The sequence below is a fragment of the Pseudorasbora parva genome, chromosome 14, assembly GCF_024679245.1.
Source record: "Pseudorasbora parva isolate DD20220531a chromosome 14, ASM2467924v1, whole genome shotgun sequence".
Taxonomy (NCBI): Eukaryota; Metazoa; Chordata; class Actinopteri; order Cypriniformes; family Gobionidae; genus Pseudorasbora; species Pseudorasbora parva.
Window position 1 is genome coordinate 35013226 of NC_090185.1, and position 16384 is coordinate 35029609.

Genomic DNA, 16384 nt, shown 5'->3' on the forward strand with positions numbered 1-16384 from the left:
ATGAAATAATACAAATTTTGAAATCCAATATAGAGCTCTGAAAAAAATTAAGAGACCACTTAACATTGATTTTTCAATGTTAAGTGGTCTCTTAATTTTTTCCAAAGCTGTATATATTTGATTGCCAGAATGCCAGACTGGGTAACAGGTTTTTTTTTTGTTTTTAAAAAAAAAAAAAAAAAAAAAAATATTTAATGCAGATTTAGCTTAAAATGTAACTGTCAGTCAGCAGCAGGATAATTTAGCACCAAATGTAAATTTTTGTTATCGACATTATTTTTAATGAATTAAATTATATTTCCTGTAATTTTTGCTTTTTTTTAAACAATTTTGTAAACAACTTGGATACAGGGTTGAATAACTGAACAAGTGCAATCAGCACTAAAATTTGAGCACCAAATTTACATTTTTTGTTAACGATGAACTTATATTTCCTAAAATTAAGCATTTCTGATAATGTATGTTACAATAAGGTTGAATAATTGAGTAAGTGCAGTCAACATTAAAATGTGAACAATTAAGACAAACTAAAAAAAATAAGAAAAGTTTAAAGGGGGGTGAAATGCTGTTTCATGTATACTGAGCTTTTGACACTGTTAAAGACTTGGATTCCCATCCTAAACATAGACAAAGTTTCAAAAACGAATGTTGGTGTCAGAAATACTCCTTCCGGTTTCTCACAAGTTTCGGAGAGTTTTTTTCGAGTATGGGTCGGCTTGACGTTAATAGAGCGGAAGGTCCTTGTATGGGCCGTACGGGCTCTTCTCCCGGTAGGGTGCGTACGAGAGAGGAAATGCACGGCCATAAACACTCGCTCAGCTGCAGATCCAGTCGTCCGTGAACACTTATGTGGCGTGCCGCGCTCCACTTTATTCCTATGAGTGACATCAAGTGACTTCAACGCTTCAGCACAGCATTCCGGGAAGGCAGCGCTGCATTTGAACCGATTTGAACGCAGAAATGACGGGAAGCTTCACAACATCGCTTCAGTCGCGTTGCAAAGTGGATTTCCACGGTCACTGCTGTCACAGGACTTCACCAAATCATACCAAAGAAGTGTGTTTTTGACGGAGCGGTCCCTGCGATAAAGGTTCGTTCCTGCTTTGGAAGCAGCCGGAGAGTAAAACTGCTTCAAATGTCTGTGCTGTTGGCTACCGTCGCGTGAGTAAACATCAGTAAACGACACGATCGCGTGCATCGTCATTCAAATGCACGGTTACTCTATTGTTGTTCTATGTATAACGTTACACTAGTCTGACGTACAAAACCGTTTTGCTTGCTACTGCTAAGGTTTAGTCGCATACAATAGTCCATAAACCAAATCATGTCCTCATAAACTGCGAGTAAAGACACACAAATGTTGACATGCCCCTAAATACAGTACATACCACAGAGACGGACGTCCTGCTGTTGCTGTTTCTCCTATTCAATTTATTTCAGCCTCCGAATTTGATTCTGGATCATATATCTATTAGCTGAGATTGATAGCCATGGGTTTCTCCATGCTTGAGGATGTCACCGCTTTGTGCGCATTCGTCATTCTTTAGCTCCGCCCACGCAATACGCCTCCACACGCTCGTTTTTTTCTGGAAAGACTCGGTACAGCCTATATTTCTTTTATAAATATAATAAAACTAAAGACTTTTCAGAGATATAAAGGATGCAATACTACTCTATAGGTACTCAAGATTGACATGAGATGAAAATGAGTTTCACCCCCCCTTTAAGTTGCTTCACCCAATGTCATTGAAAGTCACATAAAAAAACAAGACATGAGATTTGTGCCTCTAATGGTTTTAATCAATGGGAGACCAAAGTGTGCCCTGTTTGTGAAAGCACTAAAACATTTTTATTATAAGTGTATACACACACACACACACACACACACACACACACACACACACACACACACACACACACGTGTTTGTTTATTGACAGTATCCATAAATGTGAAAAGCATCAAATGGCTTTCATCCTCATTGCTACTAATGTTCTCTTATCCACCACCCTTGTAAGAACTTTTTACGGTTTAATAAAATAATTTAATTTATAGCTCAATAAACCCAGACCATTAGCTTCCATCCAATACAGATTTGTTGTGCTGCCAAGTTGTGACACTTTATGCTTTAAATTGGCAATACTCTACAATTTAATAACATTTGGAGGGGGGATTCAAAAGACTCAATTGATAGTCTTGTTTTTCACTGCTGAAGCACCCAATTTACTAAAAGAATAAATGCAAATCAGGTACAACGCAAAGATGGGCAAAAACAGTCTCACATTGAAGCATTATAAAATCTCACACAGAACCTGCAACACAGTTTGTGCTACTGTATCTTCAAGTCCTCTAAATCTAAATCATCTCTGATTGGATTACCCAACATAATGGCTATATGTTACAGGCTGTCATCTGTTAATGTTTAATGATTAATCTTGATGATTTCTTCATTTTATTTGCAATTAATAGCCTGGGTGGACTGAAGCAGTGTTGATATTGTTAAAGGTACACTAGATGCTGACCCATTGCATTCAACATTTGATCCCATTCACTTACATTGCTTGTTCCTCAGTAACCAAGATATTTGTTTGTAAATAATTTTTTATGACATATTTAAAAAAAAATATGTATATTTTTATATTTTAACAAACATTTTTTTTCCAATGCTACATATTCTTGCAGTAGCTATATCAAACATTCACTTTTGTAATTTTTTTAAAAATGTGGAATAGTTTTTCTTGATTCAAGTTTACTTTATTGCAGAATGCAATGTTCACATCAGCATACACAAAATAAATAATACAATAAAATAATAAAAGAAAGATGCAAATTAAATAAACTGCTTTAATGGAATAATCACATGAAAAAATAAAACTGCATATTCTTCACTGTACGCTGTACTCAACTGATTATTATATTAGGCTAGTAATGCAGATTTTTACATTCACTTAAGACCAAAAAAAAACCTGTTTATGTGAAACTTGTGTTTTTGAAATTTTTAACTAAGACTAAAGATTCAATTCAGTACACGCACTGTGACAGCCGGATTCTGTGCATGCGTTTTAGGCGCTCGTTACACTATTTTAAACTGGCAAGGCCCGCAGCCGCGTCTTACTCACACAGTTCGGAAACAGTTGAAATTTTAATAAACAAGTTTAAGTTGTGAATGAATAATTTGTAGAGATTTGTCAGAAGAATCAGCCGCAATGAACAGCTGATTTGTACGGAGGCATTTGATGACCAAACTACATTGGAATACACGAACAGAAAAACCAAGTAAGCCTAGAGCGGTTTGTGTTCAGACTGCGTGTTTTCAGCAAACCGTACCATAAGATGAGATCGAACCGTACCCCAACCGCCTCCCAAGATAGTCTCAGCTCGGCTCGCTTTAAAGGGGTCTGAGATCGTTTGGAGTGTTCACATGCGGGCCAAAAATTACGCAAACCGCGCTCAGAGCCCTAAAAAAGGACCAAGTGTGAGAACACCCTAAAGCAGAATGTTTGATTAAGGTTCATAAATTGCCGTCATTAATAATTTAGGTTTTGAAAAACTCAGAGAGCTGTGAACTGCAAAAAGAAAAAAAAGCTGTGAACTCTGAGAAAATGAAAACAGAAATCTTATTTTTAATAGCAAGTGCATTTGCCTTAAACAGGATCATTACCTCAGAGTTCTGCATTAAAAATGATGAAAATTATTTTCACTCTACTTTGTACTTTTGCCCAGTTTTGAATGTTGTTTTAGAATTTAGAACACATCCTGTCTGTCAATCACGCTCACCTGAGCCAATCGACGTAGCAGCAGTTCAGCGGAGGGGCGGGTCCAGTCCAGGAATATTTCCGGCACTAGAGTGATGGTCATTTCCAGGACCCGTAACAGACTGACAGAGAGGTCAAAACAGGTTGCGCACACCTTTAACTGCCGTGTGTCCACAAAATTCCTCTCAGGTCGCTCAGCTGCCTGTTGGATCTGGAAGGGAATAAATGATGACATAAAAAGAGACAATAAAAAGATGTACAAAGTCAAAAGAGAGATTATGAGACTGTTGGGACAGAACTGCATGCTTTGTTGCATGGAATGATGTAAAATATGACCCAATGTCAGTCAAATTACAGTAACAGCAATACATTGACAATAAGACTCTGAGCTTTTATGATTAAGGACCCAGAAGCTTTTGCAACCACCCAGCAACTCCCAACTACACCACTGCAATCAAGCTGCATCCACCCAGAAATCATCCCCCATCAACCTGGCATCCACCCTGCATCCACCCAGAAACCATCCAACAACCACCCAGTAACAACCCTCCATTCACATAGCAATCACCCTCATCCACCTAACAAGCACTCTTCATTCACCTTGCATCCAACCTTCATCTACCCAACAACCACCCAGCAACCACCAACTACACCCCTGCAGTCAAGAGGCATCTTAGCAATGCTTTAAAAAAACACTGTCAACCATCTAGAATGATGTCTGAGTTTTTCACAAGCACCATACACGTTTTACTCTTCATTTCTTTAGTCATAAAACTTAACTACTTGGTCCACAAAAATGGTGTTTTGATGTTTAGACATTCTCGTCAGATTCTTTCCTGCATCTACCTTTCATTCCAATTTAGCGCTCACTGAAACTGAGGCAGTAAACACATCACAAATTCCCCTGGAGACCACTGCCTCTTAATTCCTGGATCATTGCAGATGAAAGGCGCTTATAAGAGCCAGTCATCCTCCAAGCAAAGTAGCATAAGAATCGCAGTCCAGTCTGCAATAAGCAGAATTTCAGCGTATCAGCTCTCCTGAAAGGCATTGATTTAAGAGTAGAGGATAAAGGCTGGTGAGAAAGTGCTTTCATGACTGAGGTTTAATTCACCGCCATTATAGATCAGGAGGGGTTTGCTTTCTTCTGTATCTCCGCCTAAGACTCCAAAGCCCACGTTTAGTAATGGCCCTACCACAGGAGGGGCTGGTGCGCTACTCTTCCCAAAAGGTTGTTTCCATGGTGTCTAAATTATCAAATAAACATGCAGCTGGATGAAGTTGTTAACAGGGTGAATTGATACAACTACATTTGCATTTCCTGAAGGAAGTACTAGTGCTTGCAAGCATGCAAAAGAATAGTTTCACATCATCTTAAGTTTTATGCTTTGGTTATACATTAATTAAATATAAACTGTATATGTGTTTGCGCAACATGAATGATACCTCAAATCATGTGGCTTGTTGAAAAAAGGCATAATATCACTTAAGAATATTGCCTAACAACGTCCTAGAAACCAAAGGAACTACCAAATATGTATTTAATATTTCTAGCTCAAAACATCTTGGCAATTGTACCTTAGCAGCGCCCTGACAACCGTCCAAAACACACCAGTAACCACCAATCGAATCCCTGTAAACAACCCACAATATCATAGCAACTGCTTACCAAGTGCTAGCTACTAAATCACCATATCAACTGCCAATCAACCCGCCACCAGCCATTCATAATACCTTAGCGATGCCCTGGCAACAACCCAGAACCCTGTAGCAACCTCCTAGCAACACCCTAAAAATAACCCAGAACACCTACAAAGCCCAATCAGAACACTTAAAGGGTTAGTTCACCCAAAAATGAAATGTATGTCATTAATGCTCACCCTAATGTCATTCCACACTGTAAGACTTCCGTTCATCAGTTTAAGATATTTTATATTTAGTCCGACACCATATCTAAGTGTAGGCACACTATACTGTCCATGTCCACAACGGGAATAAAAACATCATCAAAGTAGTCCATATGTGACATCAGTTGGTTAATTAGAATCTCTTGAAGCATCGAAAATACATTTTGGTCCAAAAATAACAAAAACGACAACTTTATTCAGCATTCTCTTCTCTTCTCTGTTTGTTTACAAACCTCAAATAAAGATTCAAGCGGTTATGAATCAGCATATTGATTCATGATTTGGATCGCCAATGTCACGGTCACGTGATTTCAGCAGTTTGGCACGCGATTTAAATCATGAATCAATAAGCTGATTCATAACCCTTTGAATCTTTATTTAAGGTTTGAAGACAAACACGGAAGAGAAGACAATGCTGAATAAACTCGTAGTTTTTGTTATTTTTGGACCAAAAGGTATTTTCGATGCTTCAAGAGATTCTAACTAACTAACTGATGTCACATATGGACTACTTTGATGATGTTTTTATTCCCTTTCTGGATATGGACAGTAAAGTGTGCATACACTTAGATACGCTGTCGGACTAAATATAAAATATCTTAAACTGTTTTCTGAAGATGAACGGAGGTCTTACGGGTGTGGAACGACATTACGGAGAGTCATTAAAGGGGAGGTGAAATGCTGTTTCATGCATACTGAGCTTTTTACACTGTTAAAGACTTGGATTCCCATCCTAAACATAGACAAAGTTTCAAAAACTAATGTTGGACGTTTGATGGAGTATTTCTGTGTCAAAAATACTCCTTCCGGTTTCTCACAAGTTTCGGCGAGTTTTTTTCGAGTATGGGTCTACTTGACGTTAATAAGAGCGGAAGGTCCTTGTATGGGCTGTACAGGCTCTTCTCCCGGTAGGGTGCGCGCGCGTGACTAGAGCACGCTGTAAACAGTCTCTCAGATGCAGATCCAGTCGTCCGTGAACACTTATGTGGCGCCGCGCTCCACTTTATTCCTATGGGTGACGTTGAGCGACTTCAACGCTTCAGCACAGCATTCCGGGAAGGCAGCGCTGCATTTGAACCGATTTGAACGCAGAAATGACGGGAAGCTTGACAACATCGTTTTAGTTGCGTCTCAAAATGGATTTACACGCCACTGCTGTCACAGGACTTTACCAAATCATACCAAAGAAGTGTGTTTTTGACGGAGCGGTCCCAGCGATAAAGCTTCGACGGTGAGTTAACTTAAACTGCTTCAAATGTCTCTGCTATTGGCTACCGTCGCATGAGTAAACATCAGTAAACGACACGATCGCGTGCTTCGTCATTCAAATGCGCTAACGGTTACTCCATTGTTGTTCTCTGTATAACGTTACAGTATTCTGACGTGCAAAACCGTTTTGCTTGCTACTTCTAAGGTCTAGTCGCATACAATAGTCCATAAACCGAATCATGTCCTCATACACTGCGAGTAAACACACAGAAATGTGGAGAGGCCATTAAATACAGTAACTTACATACCACAGAGAACGACGTCCTGCTGTTGCCGTTTCTCCTGTTCAATTTATTTCTCCCTCAGATTTGATTGTGGATCATTATCTGTATTAGCTGAGATAGCTGGGTTTCTCCACGCTTGAGGACGTCACCGCTTTGCGCGCTTGTCATTCTTTAGCTCCGCCCACACGATACGCCTCCAGGCGCTCGTTTTTTTCCGGAAAGACTCGGTACAGCCTATATTTCTTTTATAAATATGATAAAACTAAAGACTTTTTGGAGATATGAAGGATGCAATACTACTCTATAGGTACTCAAGATTGACATGAGATTGACTGAAACTGAGTGTTTCACCCCCCCCTTTAATGACATAAATCTCATTTTTGGGTGAACAAACCCTTTACGGGAGCTCATAGCAATAACCTAGAAGCCACAAAAAATGCCAAACAATGCCTTAGCAAATACTAAGAACAAAACCCTTGCATTTTACATTTTCAGTACATTTTCTTCAAAAACCACTTTTTATCGACACAATCGAAAGCATTACAAAGTCTAATTAACTTGCCCTATGCAAAGAATAATTTTACACTGAAAATGCAAGATGATGGTATTTCAGTTCAAATATCAAGTGGCAGTCATGATTACATTGGCATTATGTATAATTTACCAGCTCTGATTGAGTTAGTGCACAGTATTTCAGGGCTAATCAACAGGACAGTAATGTTTGATTTAAACTCTGTCATTTAAAAAAAAGGATGTGAGTTTTAGTTAGAAAACCTTAACCCATGTTCACTGATGCTCTCAAAATATTGCAGTTTGTTTCAGTGGGTCGACATGTCTGGCTTCTGGAGTCTGGGGTAGGACTTTCTGTTTGTCTTACACATTAGCAGATCTGAGGTCAGACAACAAGTTTCTTACCTCCTGTATCATGCCAATGAATTCGGAAAAGGCCCAGTTGAGCTGGTTTAAGACGCTATTGAGGAAACTGGCAGCCATGTCTTTGTCTTGACTAAGGAGTTCAGCCATGTGTCTCTGCAGCAGAAGTGATGGACAGGGCTCTGTAGCCAATCAGAGAAAAGGACATTTATTTAATACAACATTAATCTTATTTTCGTAAATGCCTTTATGTTTGTGAATAAAATAAAAGTGGACCAGTGAACGCACAATGATCAAATCAGCATTTTTTCCCCCTAAACTTTAGGATATGCAGTGCGTGTGATCATGATACCTTATTGCTAAACAATAAAAATAGACAAACACCCCTTACATCATGTGACAGGATGAGCAAAGACAGATAAAGAGGCATTTGAAATGATTACATTATAACATTAAATATAGGGAATCAAGAGTCCATGGGAGAATGAAGTTGAACTGAATGAGGATGTGGTGTCCTGTCCATAAAGATCTAGAGGTGTTAATAAAGGTTCAGGTAGGGGCAGGGTCCTGATATGTGAGAGTTGGTAGTCATCAGAAAAAAAAACTTTTTGCAAGACACTTGGGTAGTGCCCTCAAAGGTAGTCCTTTGTATCTTATAAATGCACAAATGTGTACCTGAGATTTCTATCCCAATTGGCGAGGTATTTTAACCGTTCGAATTTGGCTTTACAAGGAAAGTAAGCCAGTTGGTCGGAGACTTGGAACGCCAACTCTACCTCCAGAAGTGTAGGATTCACTGCCAGCTCCCTTCTTGAAACTACAGTATGAGGTTCAAAGTGAGCCAATCAGTCAGCTTCAACATGTGCTTCTGTCCCAGAAACTTAGTATGGCAACTCTACCTCCAGAAGTGTAAGATTCACTGCCAGATCCTTTCTTGAACAGGAAGATGCACCTGAGACCACTCCCGAGGAAAGGCATGCTTTGCATTTAAAGGCAGCAGTGAAAAGACGATATCAACAGCTGCACCTAATCACATGGGCAGCCTCTTAGTCTTTGAAAGCATGTAAACCGACTCTACTTCTGGTGTCTGGAAGAGATTCTCTTCCCACTCCTTTCCAGGGGCCGGATTCACAAGAAAATTCTCAAGAAAATTCTTAAGATAAATTCTAAGAAGTTTGTAAGAATGTTCCTAAGTGCAATTCTTAAATATTTTCTGAAAAACATCTTCATTTTTTCTTAAAGCTACACTATGTGATATTTTCCCCCATCTAGCGGTGAAAAGGTATATGACCATCCAGGGAATAATAGTTTCTGTTCCTCTCAATTCTGATTTAGTTTTAACTCCTACGTTGGCCGATTTAGTCCAAGATTAATATGGCAATGCCCCTCTTCACATTCGACACGGTGCCATCGAGTGTTAAAACGTGAAAGGCGAAGCTTGAATTTATGGGTATGTCCCTCTTTGGCTAATGTACTTTCAAGATGGTGGGGCAACATGGCGACCAGCATTCGAACCCCTCTCCCGTATGTATTTTCAATGGCATATTATAAACTTACGAGAATACTTTATAACTTGAAAGAAGTAAATATACATTAATGAGCACATATGTTTTTGAAAGAACTAAGTGGTTTTTAGCTAAGAATAATCTAAAAAAGTTACACAGTGTAGCTTTAAGAAGAAAATTAAAGGTGTTATTTGGTGTTACTTTTTGAAATGCGGGAATTGCTGAATACTCGCTGAATGAAAAACACCTGAAAGCCCATCTTTTTCAGCTGCCTGCAGATTACCGTAAATATCATAAATAGTGTGCAGACTATTTTCGTTGTGACTGGCTTGACGAGAGTTAATCACTCTGCATCCTGTTTTTAACGTGCTGTGTCATAACGATTAAATCGTTAATCGTTATTTTTAAAAGCCTGTCTCAAGATGCAGTGGTCTTTCCCATTAATTTGCACTCTGTCTTTCTTGTGCTCCCTCTACAGTGAATGTCCGGTATCTGTGTGTTGTGCTGCCTCGCTATTGCATATACGTGTAAAAGGTCGATTTTCAGAGTACTCGTCCATATTCATGCTACTATAATATATTGTATTTAGCTAGCTACTGTTATGTTGTAATGTTTAATTTTTTAAACAACCAAAATAAATTCATCAAACATCTTACATTTAGGTATTTAAGATAGGTTGGAGGTTATGCTAACTTTAAGAAGTTATTTACGATGATTATTAAGAACATTCTTTTCTGGAACATGAATACTTCTAACATGTTACCTTAAGAGCAATCTTGAGAAAAAAGATAAGAGCATTATGAAAAGTTTTTGAGAATACAAAATATTATTCTTTTTGTTTTCTTAAGTTAGAAAATAAGAAGAAATTAACAGTTAAGAAGAATATTATTCTTAAGAATGTTTCGTGAATCCGGCCCCTGGACCTATGGGGAAACCATTGTGCATGCATTGTGCAACTATCTCTGAATAAGTGTAGAAGTGTAATAATGAGAGCAATAGTTGCTATCTTCGTAATATAATGTAATATTTTATATAAACATTGATATGTTATTTGCTTTCACTTGTTGTGTGTCTCAAAATGCCTGATAAACATGCTTTAAGTTCTTTAAGTTCTAATGCTTTAAGTTCAGTGGACATGTATGAAATCAATGCCATTTTGAAAGTCATATTTTCATTAAAAAACCCATAACATTTTCCTAAGATGTTGATTTATATATCGAACATTTTGAAAATTTGTCATAATAAATATTACAAAATGTTATCATATTTCCATAAGAGTGCTACATTTTATCATTCATTCATTTTTTAAGACTTAAAGTTGTCCTGGTGAAACCTCAAAACAATAGTCTTTCTGAACAGCCCTGATTTATGAACTTAAAACCGTGACATGTATGGTGTCAGAGAAGTTCACTAAAATATAATTTGCATAAGGAACCCAGAAGGTTAAAGGCAGCATTGACAAGGCGTTAATAACTTTAGCTAAACTTTACCATCATACAACCAGTCTCTTGGTCAGTCATCTGCAATGTTAACCTTGGTTTTTGAAAGAAAGCAGATAATGTGACTACTTCTGGTTAAATGGGATTCCCTTCACACTCTTTTCCTGGATCTGCGGGGAAACCATTGTGCATGCCCTGGGGAAGAGATCAGCCTCAAGGAGAGGCAGGCTCTGTATTTAAAAAGCAGTACTGACGATTCAGGTATGCCTGAATCAGGTATCACCGCTGCCCAACGATAATCGTGATTGTGCTTTTCGCCAAGGGGAGGCAATCAAAGAGATAGAGCAGTTCTGATGTGAGTATGTCTGTCTATCCATATACTCTCAAATCACATGAGAACATCTTGACGGAAATTGAAAACCATTTTTCCATGAAAACTCCACCTTTTTCATTCAACCCACAACCCTGATTACTCAATAATAAGACAAAACAGCAAATACAATTCCAGTGCCTATGACATGAGAAACAATCAGATCTGCGCATTGCATTTCGAACAGAATGACAACACCAAATAACAAATTAATGAAACAACAAAACTGATGGCTGATGGGAAATCATTGCCCCTGCCCCCTTGCCGTTCTATTACTGCTATCTGACCGCATCTTGAGAACATAGAAAGGGCACTCTCTCTCATTATATGCACACAAAGAGGACACAAGGTAATTTAATACCTTATCTGGAAAAGTACAGCGATCACAAACATCCTAAAAGCCTTGGAGCACAGTGTTAAAAGCAAGAGCAAGCAATGGCAATAAAGTTCTAAGTAAAGCTAATTATTAGACACTGAGTTGCAGGCCTCTGATAGAGATACAACCTTTATGTTTAATTAGATGAAGTCCATGTAAGTGGCAGCTTGGATAATAAGGGCTCAGGGGCAATAAGGGAAGAATGAACATGGAAAGAAAAGCCATAAGCGAGACCACACCAGTAGGCAGCTATGGCACGGCGCACATGTTTCAGAACTCCAGGCGCTGAGAGGCGAGCAATCACTCTGTTACCGAGGAGTCAATTTAATTTGAAATTGCTGTAAGGTAGGATCCGATAAACAAAATGGATAGGAAAACCTTTAAAAGATTACTTCACCCTCATGTCAATTCAAGCCTGCATTGATTTCTCTTCCATGAACACAAAAGGATACATTTAGCTAAATGTGTTGGTCACTCTTAATGCAATTACAACTTAATACTGAAGCTTTAAAGCAGAAAAAAAAAAAAAAAAAAGATGGAAACCCACCATGAAAGTAGTTCACAATTTTTGTGCTTAATTCTTCTGAAATCATAGATTTGTGTGAGAAACATAGTGAAGCTTTGGTTGATTATCTACTCCAACCAGATCACCGAGTCAACTAGTTAACTATGATATTTAAGTGAAAACTGTTATTTAAATAATATTAATATTAAATATTAATTTGGACTGTGGCCAGCATTTTTACCAGCATAATTAACTAATATTTTGGAGTAGGACACAGAGGTGACATTAATCACATGATACTGAGCACAATTACTGAGGGGAAAAAACAGCAAACTACTGGCAAGGACAAGACATGGCTAGAAGGGTCTGAGGGAGCAAACATAACAAAATCTGGCAAAACTACATCTTCAAAAATGGTACAAACCAGCACTATAACTAGTTTTATAGGGGTCAGCAAAAGGTGAAATCTACCAAATGGAACAAAACTTACTTTGAAAGCTAGCAATTGACAAATCCCCTGGATGTCATGCAAATGAGAGTGGAAAAAGATGGAATTAGCATTGAGACAAGACTCAACAGACCAAGGAAGGAATTCATGTATCACATACAAGACAAGCTCAAGTGTCAAGACAAGTGTCCCTTCACAAAGACAACTTTACAATTGATTCCCTCCGCTAAGCATTGGTCTCCTTATTACGCACTACTAGCCTTACTTCTGGTAAGCAAATTGACCCTTTTGACAATCCAATCAATTCCTAATAGATCATTTAGAGTACATGTTTTTTTATTTTTTTATTATTATTATTATTGAACATCCTGTTTCCCTCTGAAATATACGTCACATCACCAAAGTAAAATCAGTTGCAAACATGTTGACCTTTAAAAGCAACATAAGGCTTGCAAGATGTCAGTTAACAGGTTTTTACCATCCAGAATTACTGTTTCCTGAAGGACCTGCCAATACAATGAGAGGGTCATCTTTTATGCAATCAAAAAATATACTGAAAGTAAACTGTGAGTGATTAAAATTCAGAGTATACAGCTTTAAAATAAATTGATAAAGGGAAATATCTCTGCGGATGCAATGGATGGTTTGATCTAATGGATAGTCTCTTGGATAGTATTGATCTGACAGGCTGCAGAGAGAAATAATGGACAAGTGAATAGTCACGTCCTCAATGAGACTATGTGTGTGTATGAAGTTGCAACGTTTGACTTTAATGAGTTAGAAACAAGGAGACTTTTTACAGTCTTTCAGAGGAATGGCATGATGTCAAAACCGCTCTAGTAAAGTCACAGCATCTGTGCTCTGTGTTCTACATTATATGTCTAAACTTTCTAACAACGTCAGTGGGGATGTAGTTTCCAGGGACAGGAACAAAGAACAAAGATCATTTGATGTCAGATGGATGCCAAAACAGTTGGTAATCTTACTGTCCACTCATGCAAATGTACATGCAGCTTTTGTACTTTTCTATTCTGCTGAAATGATGTTCAATTAATTTGACAGCAACCCTGTTAGGCAATGGGCATGTTTAAATATACACCAGTAAACTGATAACACACAAATATCAGCTTAATGGAATAACCAGTTTTTTGCCTCTTACCCTGATTGTACCCTGGCATGTAAATGCATTAAGTGCGCATGTGTGATAAGTGACAAAAACGCAAACTTAGAGCAGATTTAAATGCATCCATACATAGTGAGCGAGCGTTTTGCATGAAATAAGGACATATATCACAAACGCACTCTCTTAAGACCCAGAAAATTGTAAAGATGTGTTCTCATATCATGCAGCAGAAGTAGAAGAGGTTCAGTCAAAACGCTGCATCTGTAACTGCATGAGGGATAATATGAGCCGTAAATCTCCCGCCGACACGGTGCACACTTTATTTAACATCACAACTGACGAAACATTTGGAATACTCCAAGTCAGATACGGACATTATTATTTTTGACGTCACTACAGGGAAATAACCTGGTTTATTAATAAAGTCATGTAAACGCGGTTTACTTGTGTTGTCAGTTTACTGGTTTGCATGTAAACGGGGAAAACTACCTGTTGGGACCAGTTTATGCTTAAGCCGTTTATGACCTTACTCCGATAAAAGAAAATGGCCATTTTGCCCCAAACTTGCAAGTTCAATAAAGCAAAATCTGCAAAGTTCTTACCCATTTTCAAATTGAATAAATACATGTTTAAAGTAAATAAACAAACAAACAAACAAATATCTATCCTTTCTATCAGAACCAGCAACTTCTCGAGCAATTTGAGCTCCAGTAGCTCATCTGTTTGATTGGACCACACAGGCCAGTCTTCGCTCCCACGTGCATCAATGAGCCTTGGCCGCCCATGACCCTGTCGCCAGTTCTCCACTGTTTCTTCCTTGGAGCACTTTTGATAGATACAGACCATTGCAGACTGGGAACACCCCACAAGAGCTGCAGTTTTGGAGATTCTCTGACCCAGTCGTCTAGCCATCACAATTTGGCCCTTGGCAAACTTGGTCAAATCCTTATGCTTGCCCATTTTTCCTGCTTCTAACACATCAACGTTGTGGACAAAATGTTCTCTTGCTGCCTAATATATCCCACCCACTAGCAGGTGCCGTAATGAAGAGATCATCAGTGTTATTAATTTCACCTCATAATGTCAAAATTGTATGCCTGATCGGTGTATATAACAGTTATTGCACAGTAAGGCTATGGTACTTGATATAGTTTTGGTGTACCTTGCAAGGATTTAACAAACAAACCTACTCTAATTTGACAGAATTCAAGGATATTTCTAAGAAAAACTCTTTCTTGGCTAATCATTGATATAACTGTTTATGAGGTGGTTACGATGATTAATAAGTGTTTGTGCTTTGACTGCTCATATAAATGAGTCTCTGCATCTAGTGTTTTCTGGGTTTTGACTTGTAAAACATTGTGGGACATCAATAAAAATGACAGACTCCGATAGTGCATTTCTCTCCGATAGAGAGAAAACACAAAAAAATAGAAAAAATAAAGTTTGAAGATGGGCTGAAAATAAAGATAGGACAGTCACTCACTTTGCAGGCTGGGCAGGTTGGCGTCCTCCGGTTTGGTCTTGAGCAGATGAGGCAGACGTGTGTACCTGTAGCCAAAGCCACAACCCTGTAGACAGGTGGAATAAAATATGAGACCAAGAGTAGGCTGCAAAGTTGTGGAACTGACAACAGTTTTAAGCTCAAAAAAGTGTATACATTTGTTGTAGAATTCAACTTGCATGTACCATCTTGCATGTAAATAATCAAGATGCATTAAATAACCCATGACTGCATTAACCCATGTTTAGCGGGTTTATGGTAAAACAAAATTGTACAAATCATGTTTAAGAAATCATTTTAGACTGTGTGTGGCCTAAAAGAGCCTTATCACAGATCACTGTTCAGAAAAGAGGAAAAGTTTTTTTCTGTACAGTGATTTGGGATAAATTCAAATGACAACAACAAAACAACACTCAAATAAACTCTTAAAATGATCAAGAACAGACCCATAATCATATATTTGTGGATGAATAAACCCAATAATGCTTTTTTTAAAAGATACAAAACAATGCACCCATTTTTTGAGCAATAAGAACACGATAAATGTTAAACAACTAAATGGGAGTCACCAGCATTGTTACATGGAAACATCGGAGATATGCAGCATAATGGCTCTGATATAATTGCACCTATTCTGAGCTGGAATCTATTGGCATAATGGGGAGAGAGGAAAGGCAAGTAGAAGATAAAAAGAAAGGAGTGAGTGGAATGGGGGGGGGGGGGTAAGGACTGTGTAAGGCAGTAAAAGAAACGCAGCATACCCTCCAAAGACGAACTAGGATCCAGTTGGTTTGAGCCCAAGGTCTCTGTTCATATGGAGCCAGTAAGTTTCTCATCATAGCCATCCGCCTAAAAGATATTACATAATAAATAATGATTATACAAAAAAAATCAAAAACCAAAGGAAAAAAAAAACATTATACAAGAAAAGTAGATTGTCTGATACATATTGCACGTAATTTTGCAGAACATTTCTCAAAATGGCTAGAATCATTCTAAGGGGCTGGTTTTATGGTTTTTACAAGTGACCATATTGATATAATGAGTGTTTTAAAACAAAAACAAGTCATCATCAACAAACTAAAATA

The 16384-nt window shown here is 38.1% G+C and overlaps 1 protein-coding gene across 4 annotated transcripts in view; it reads right to left on the reverse strand.

Moving 5' to 3' along the window:
- The window catches only part of LOC137040563 (E3 ubiquitin-protein ligase RNF123), a 200603-nt gene that overhangs the window by 119587 nt on the left and 64632 nt on the right, over positions 1-16384 (reverse strand). For all 4 annotated transcript variants that reach the window (XM_067416310.1, XM_067416308.1, XM_067416307.1 and 1 more), the window contains exons 30-33: positions 16058-16145; positions 15279-15363; positions 8069-8208; positions 3776-3964 (exon numbers count right to left, since the gene is read on the reverse strand). In XM_067416310.1, coding sequence (XP_067272411.1) covers positions 3776-3964; positions 8069-8208; positions 15279-15363; positions 16058-16145 — 502 coding nt within the window. The remainder of the gene's footprint in view (positions 1-3775; positions 3965-8068; positions 8209-15278; positions 15364-16057; positions 16146-16384) is intronic.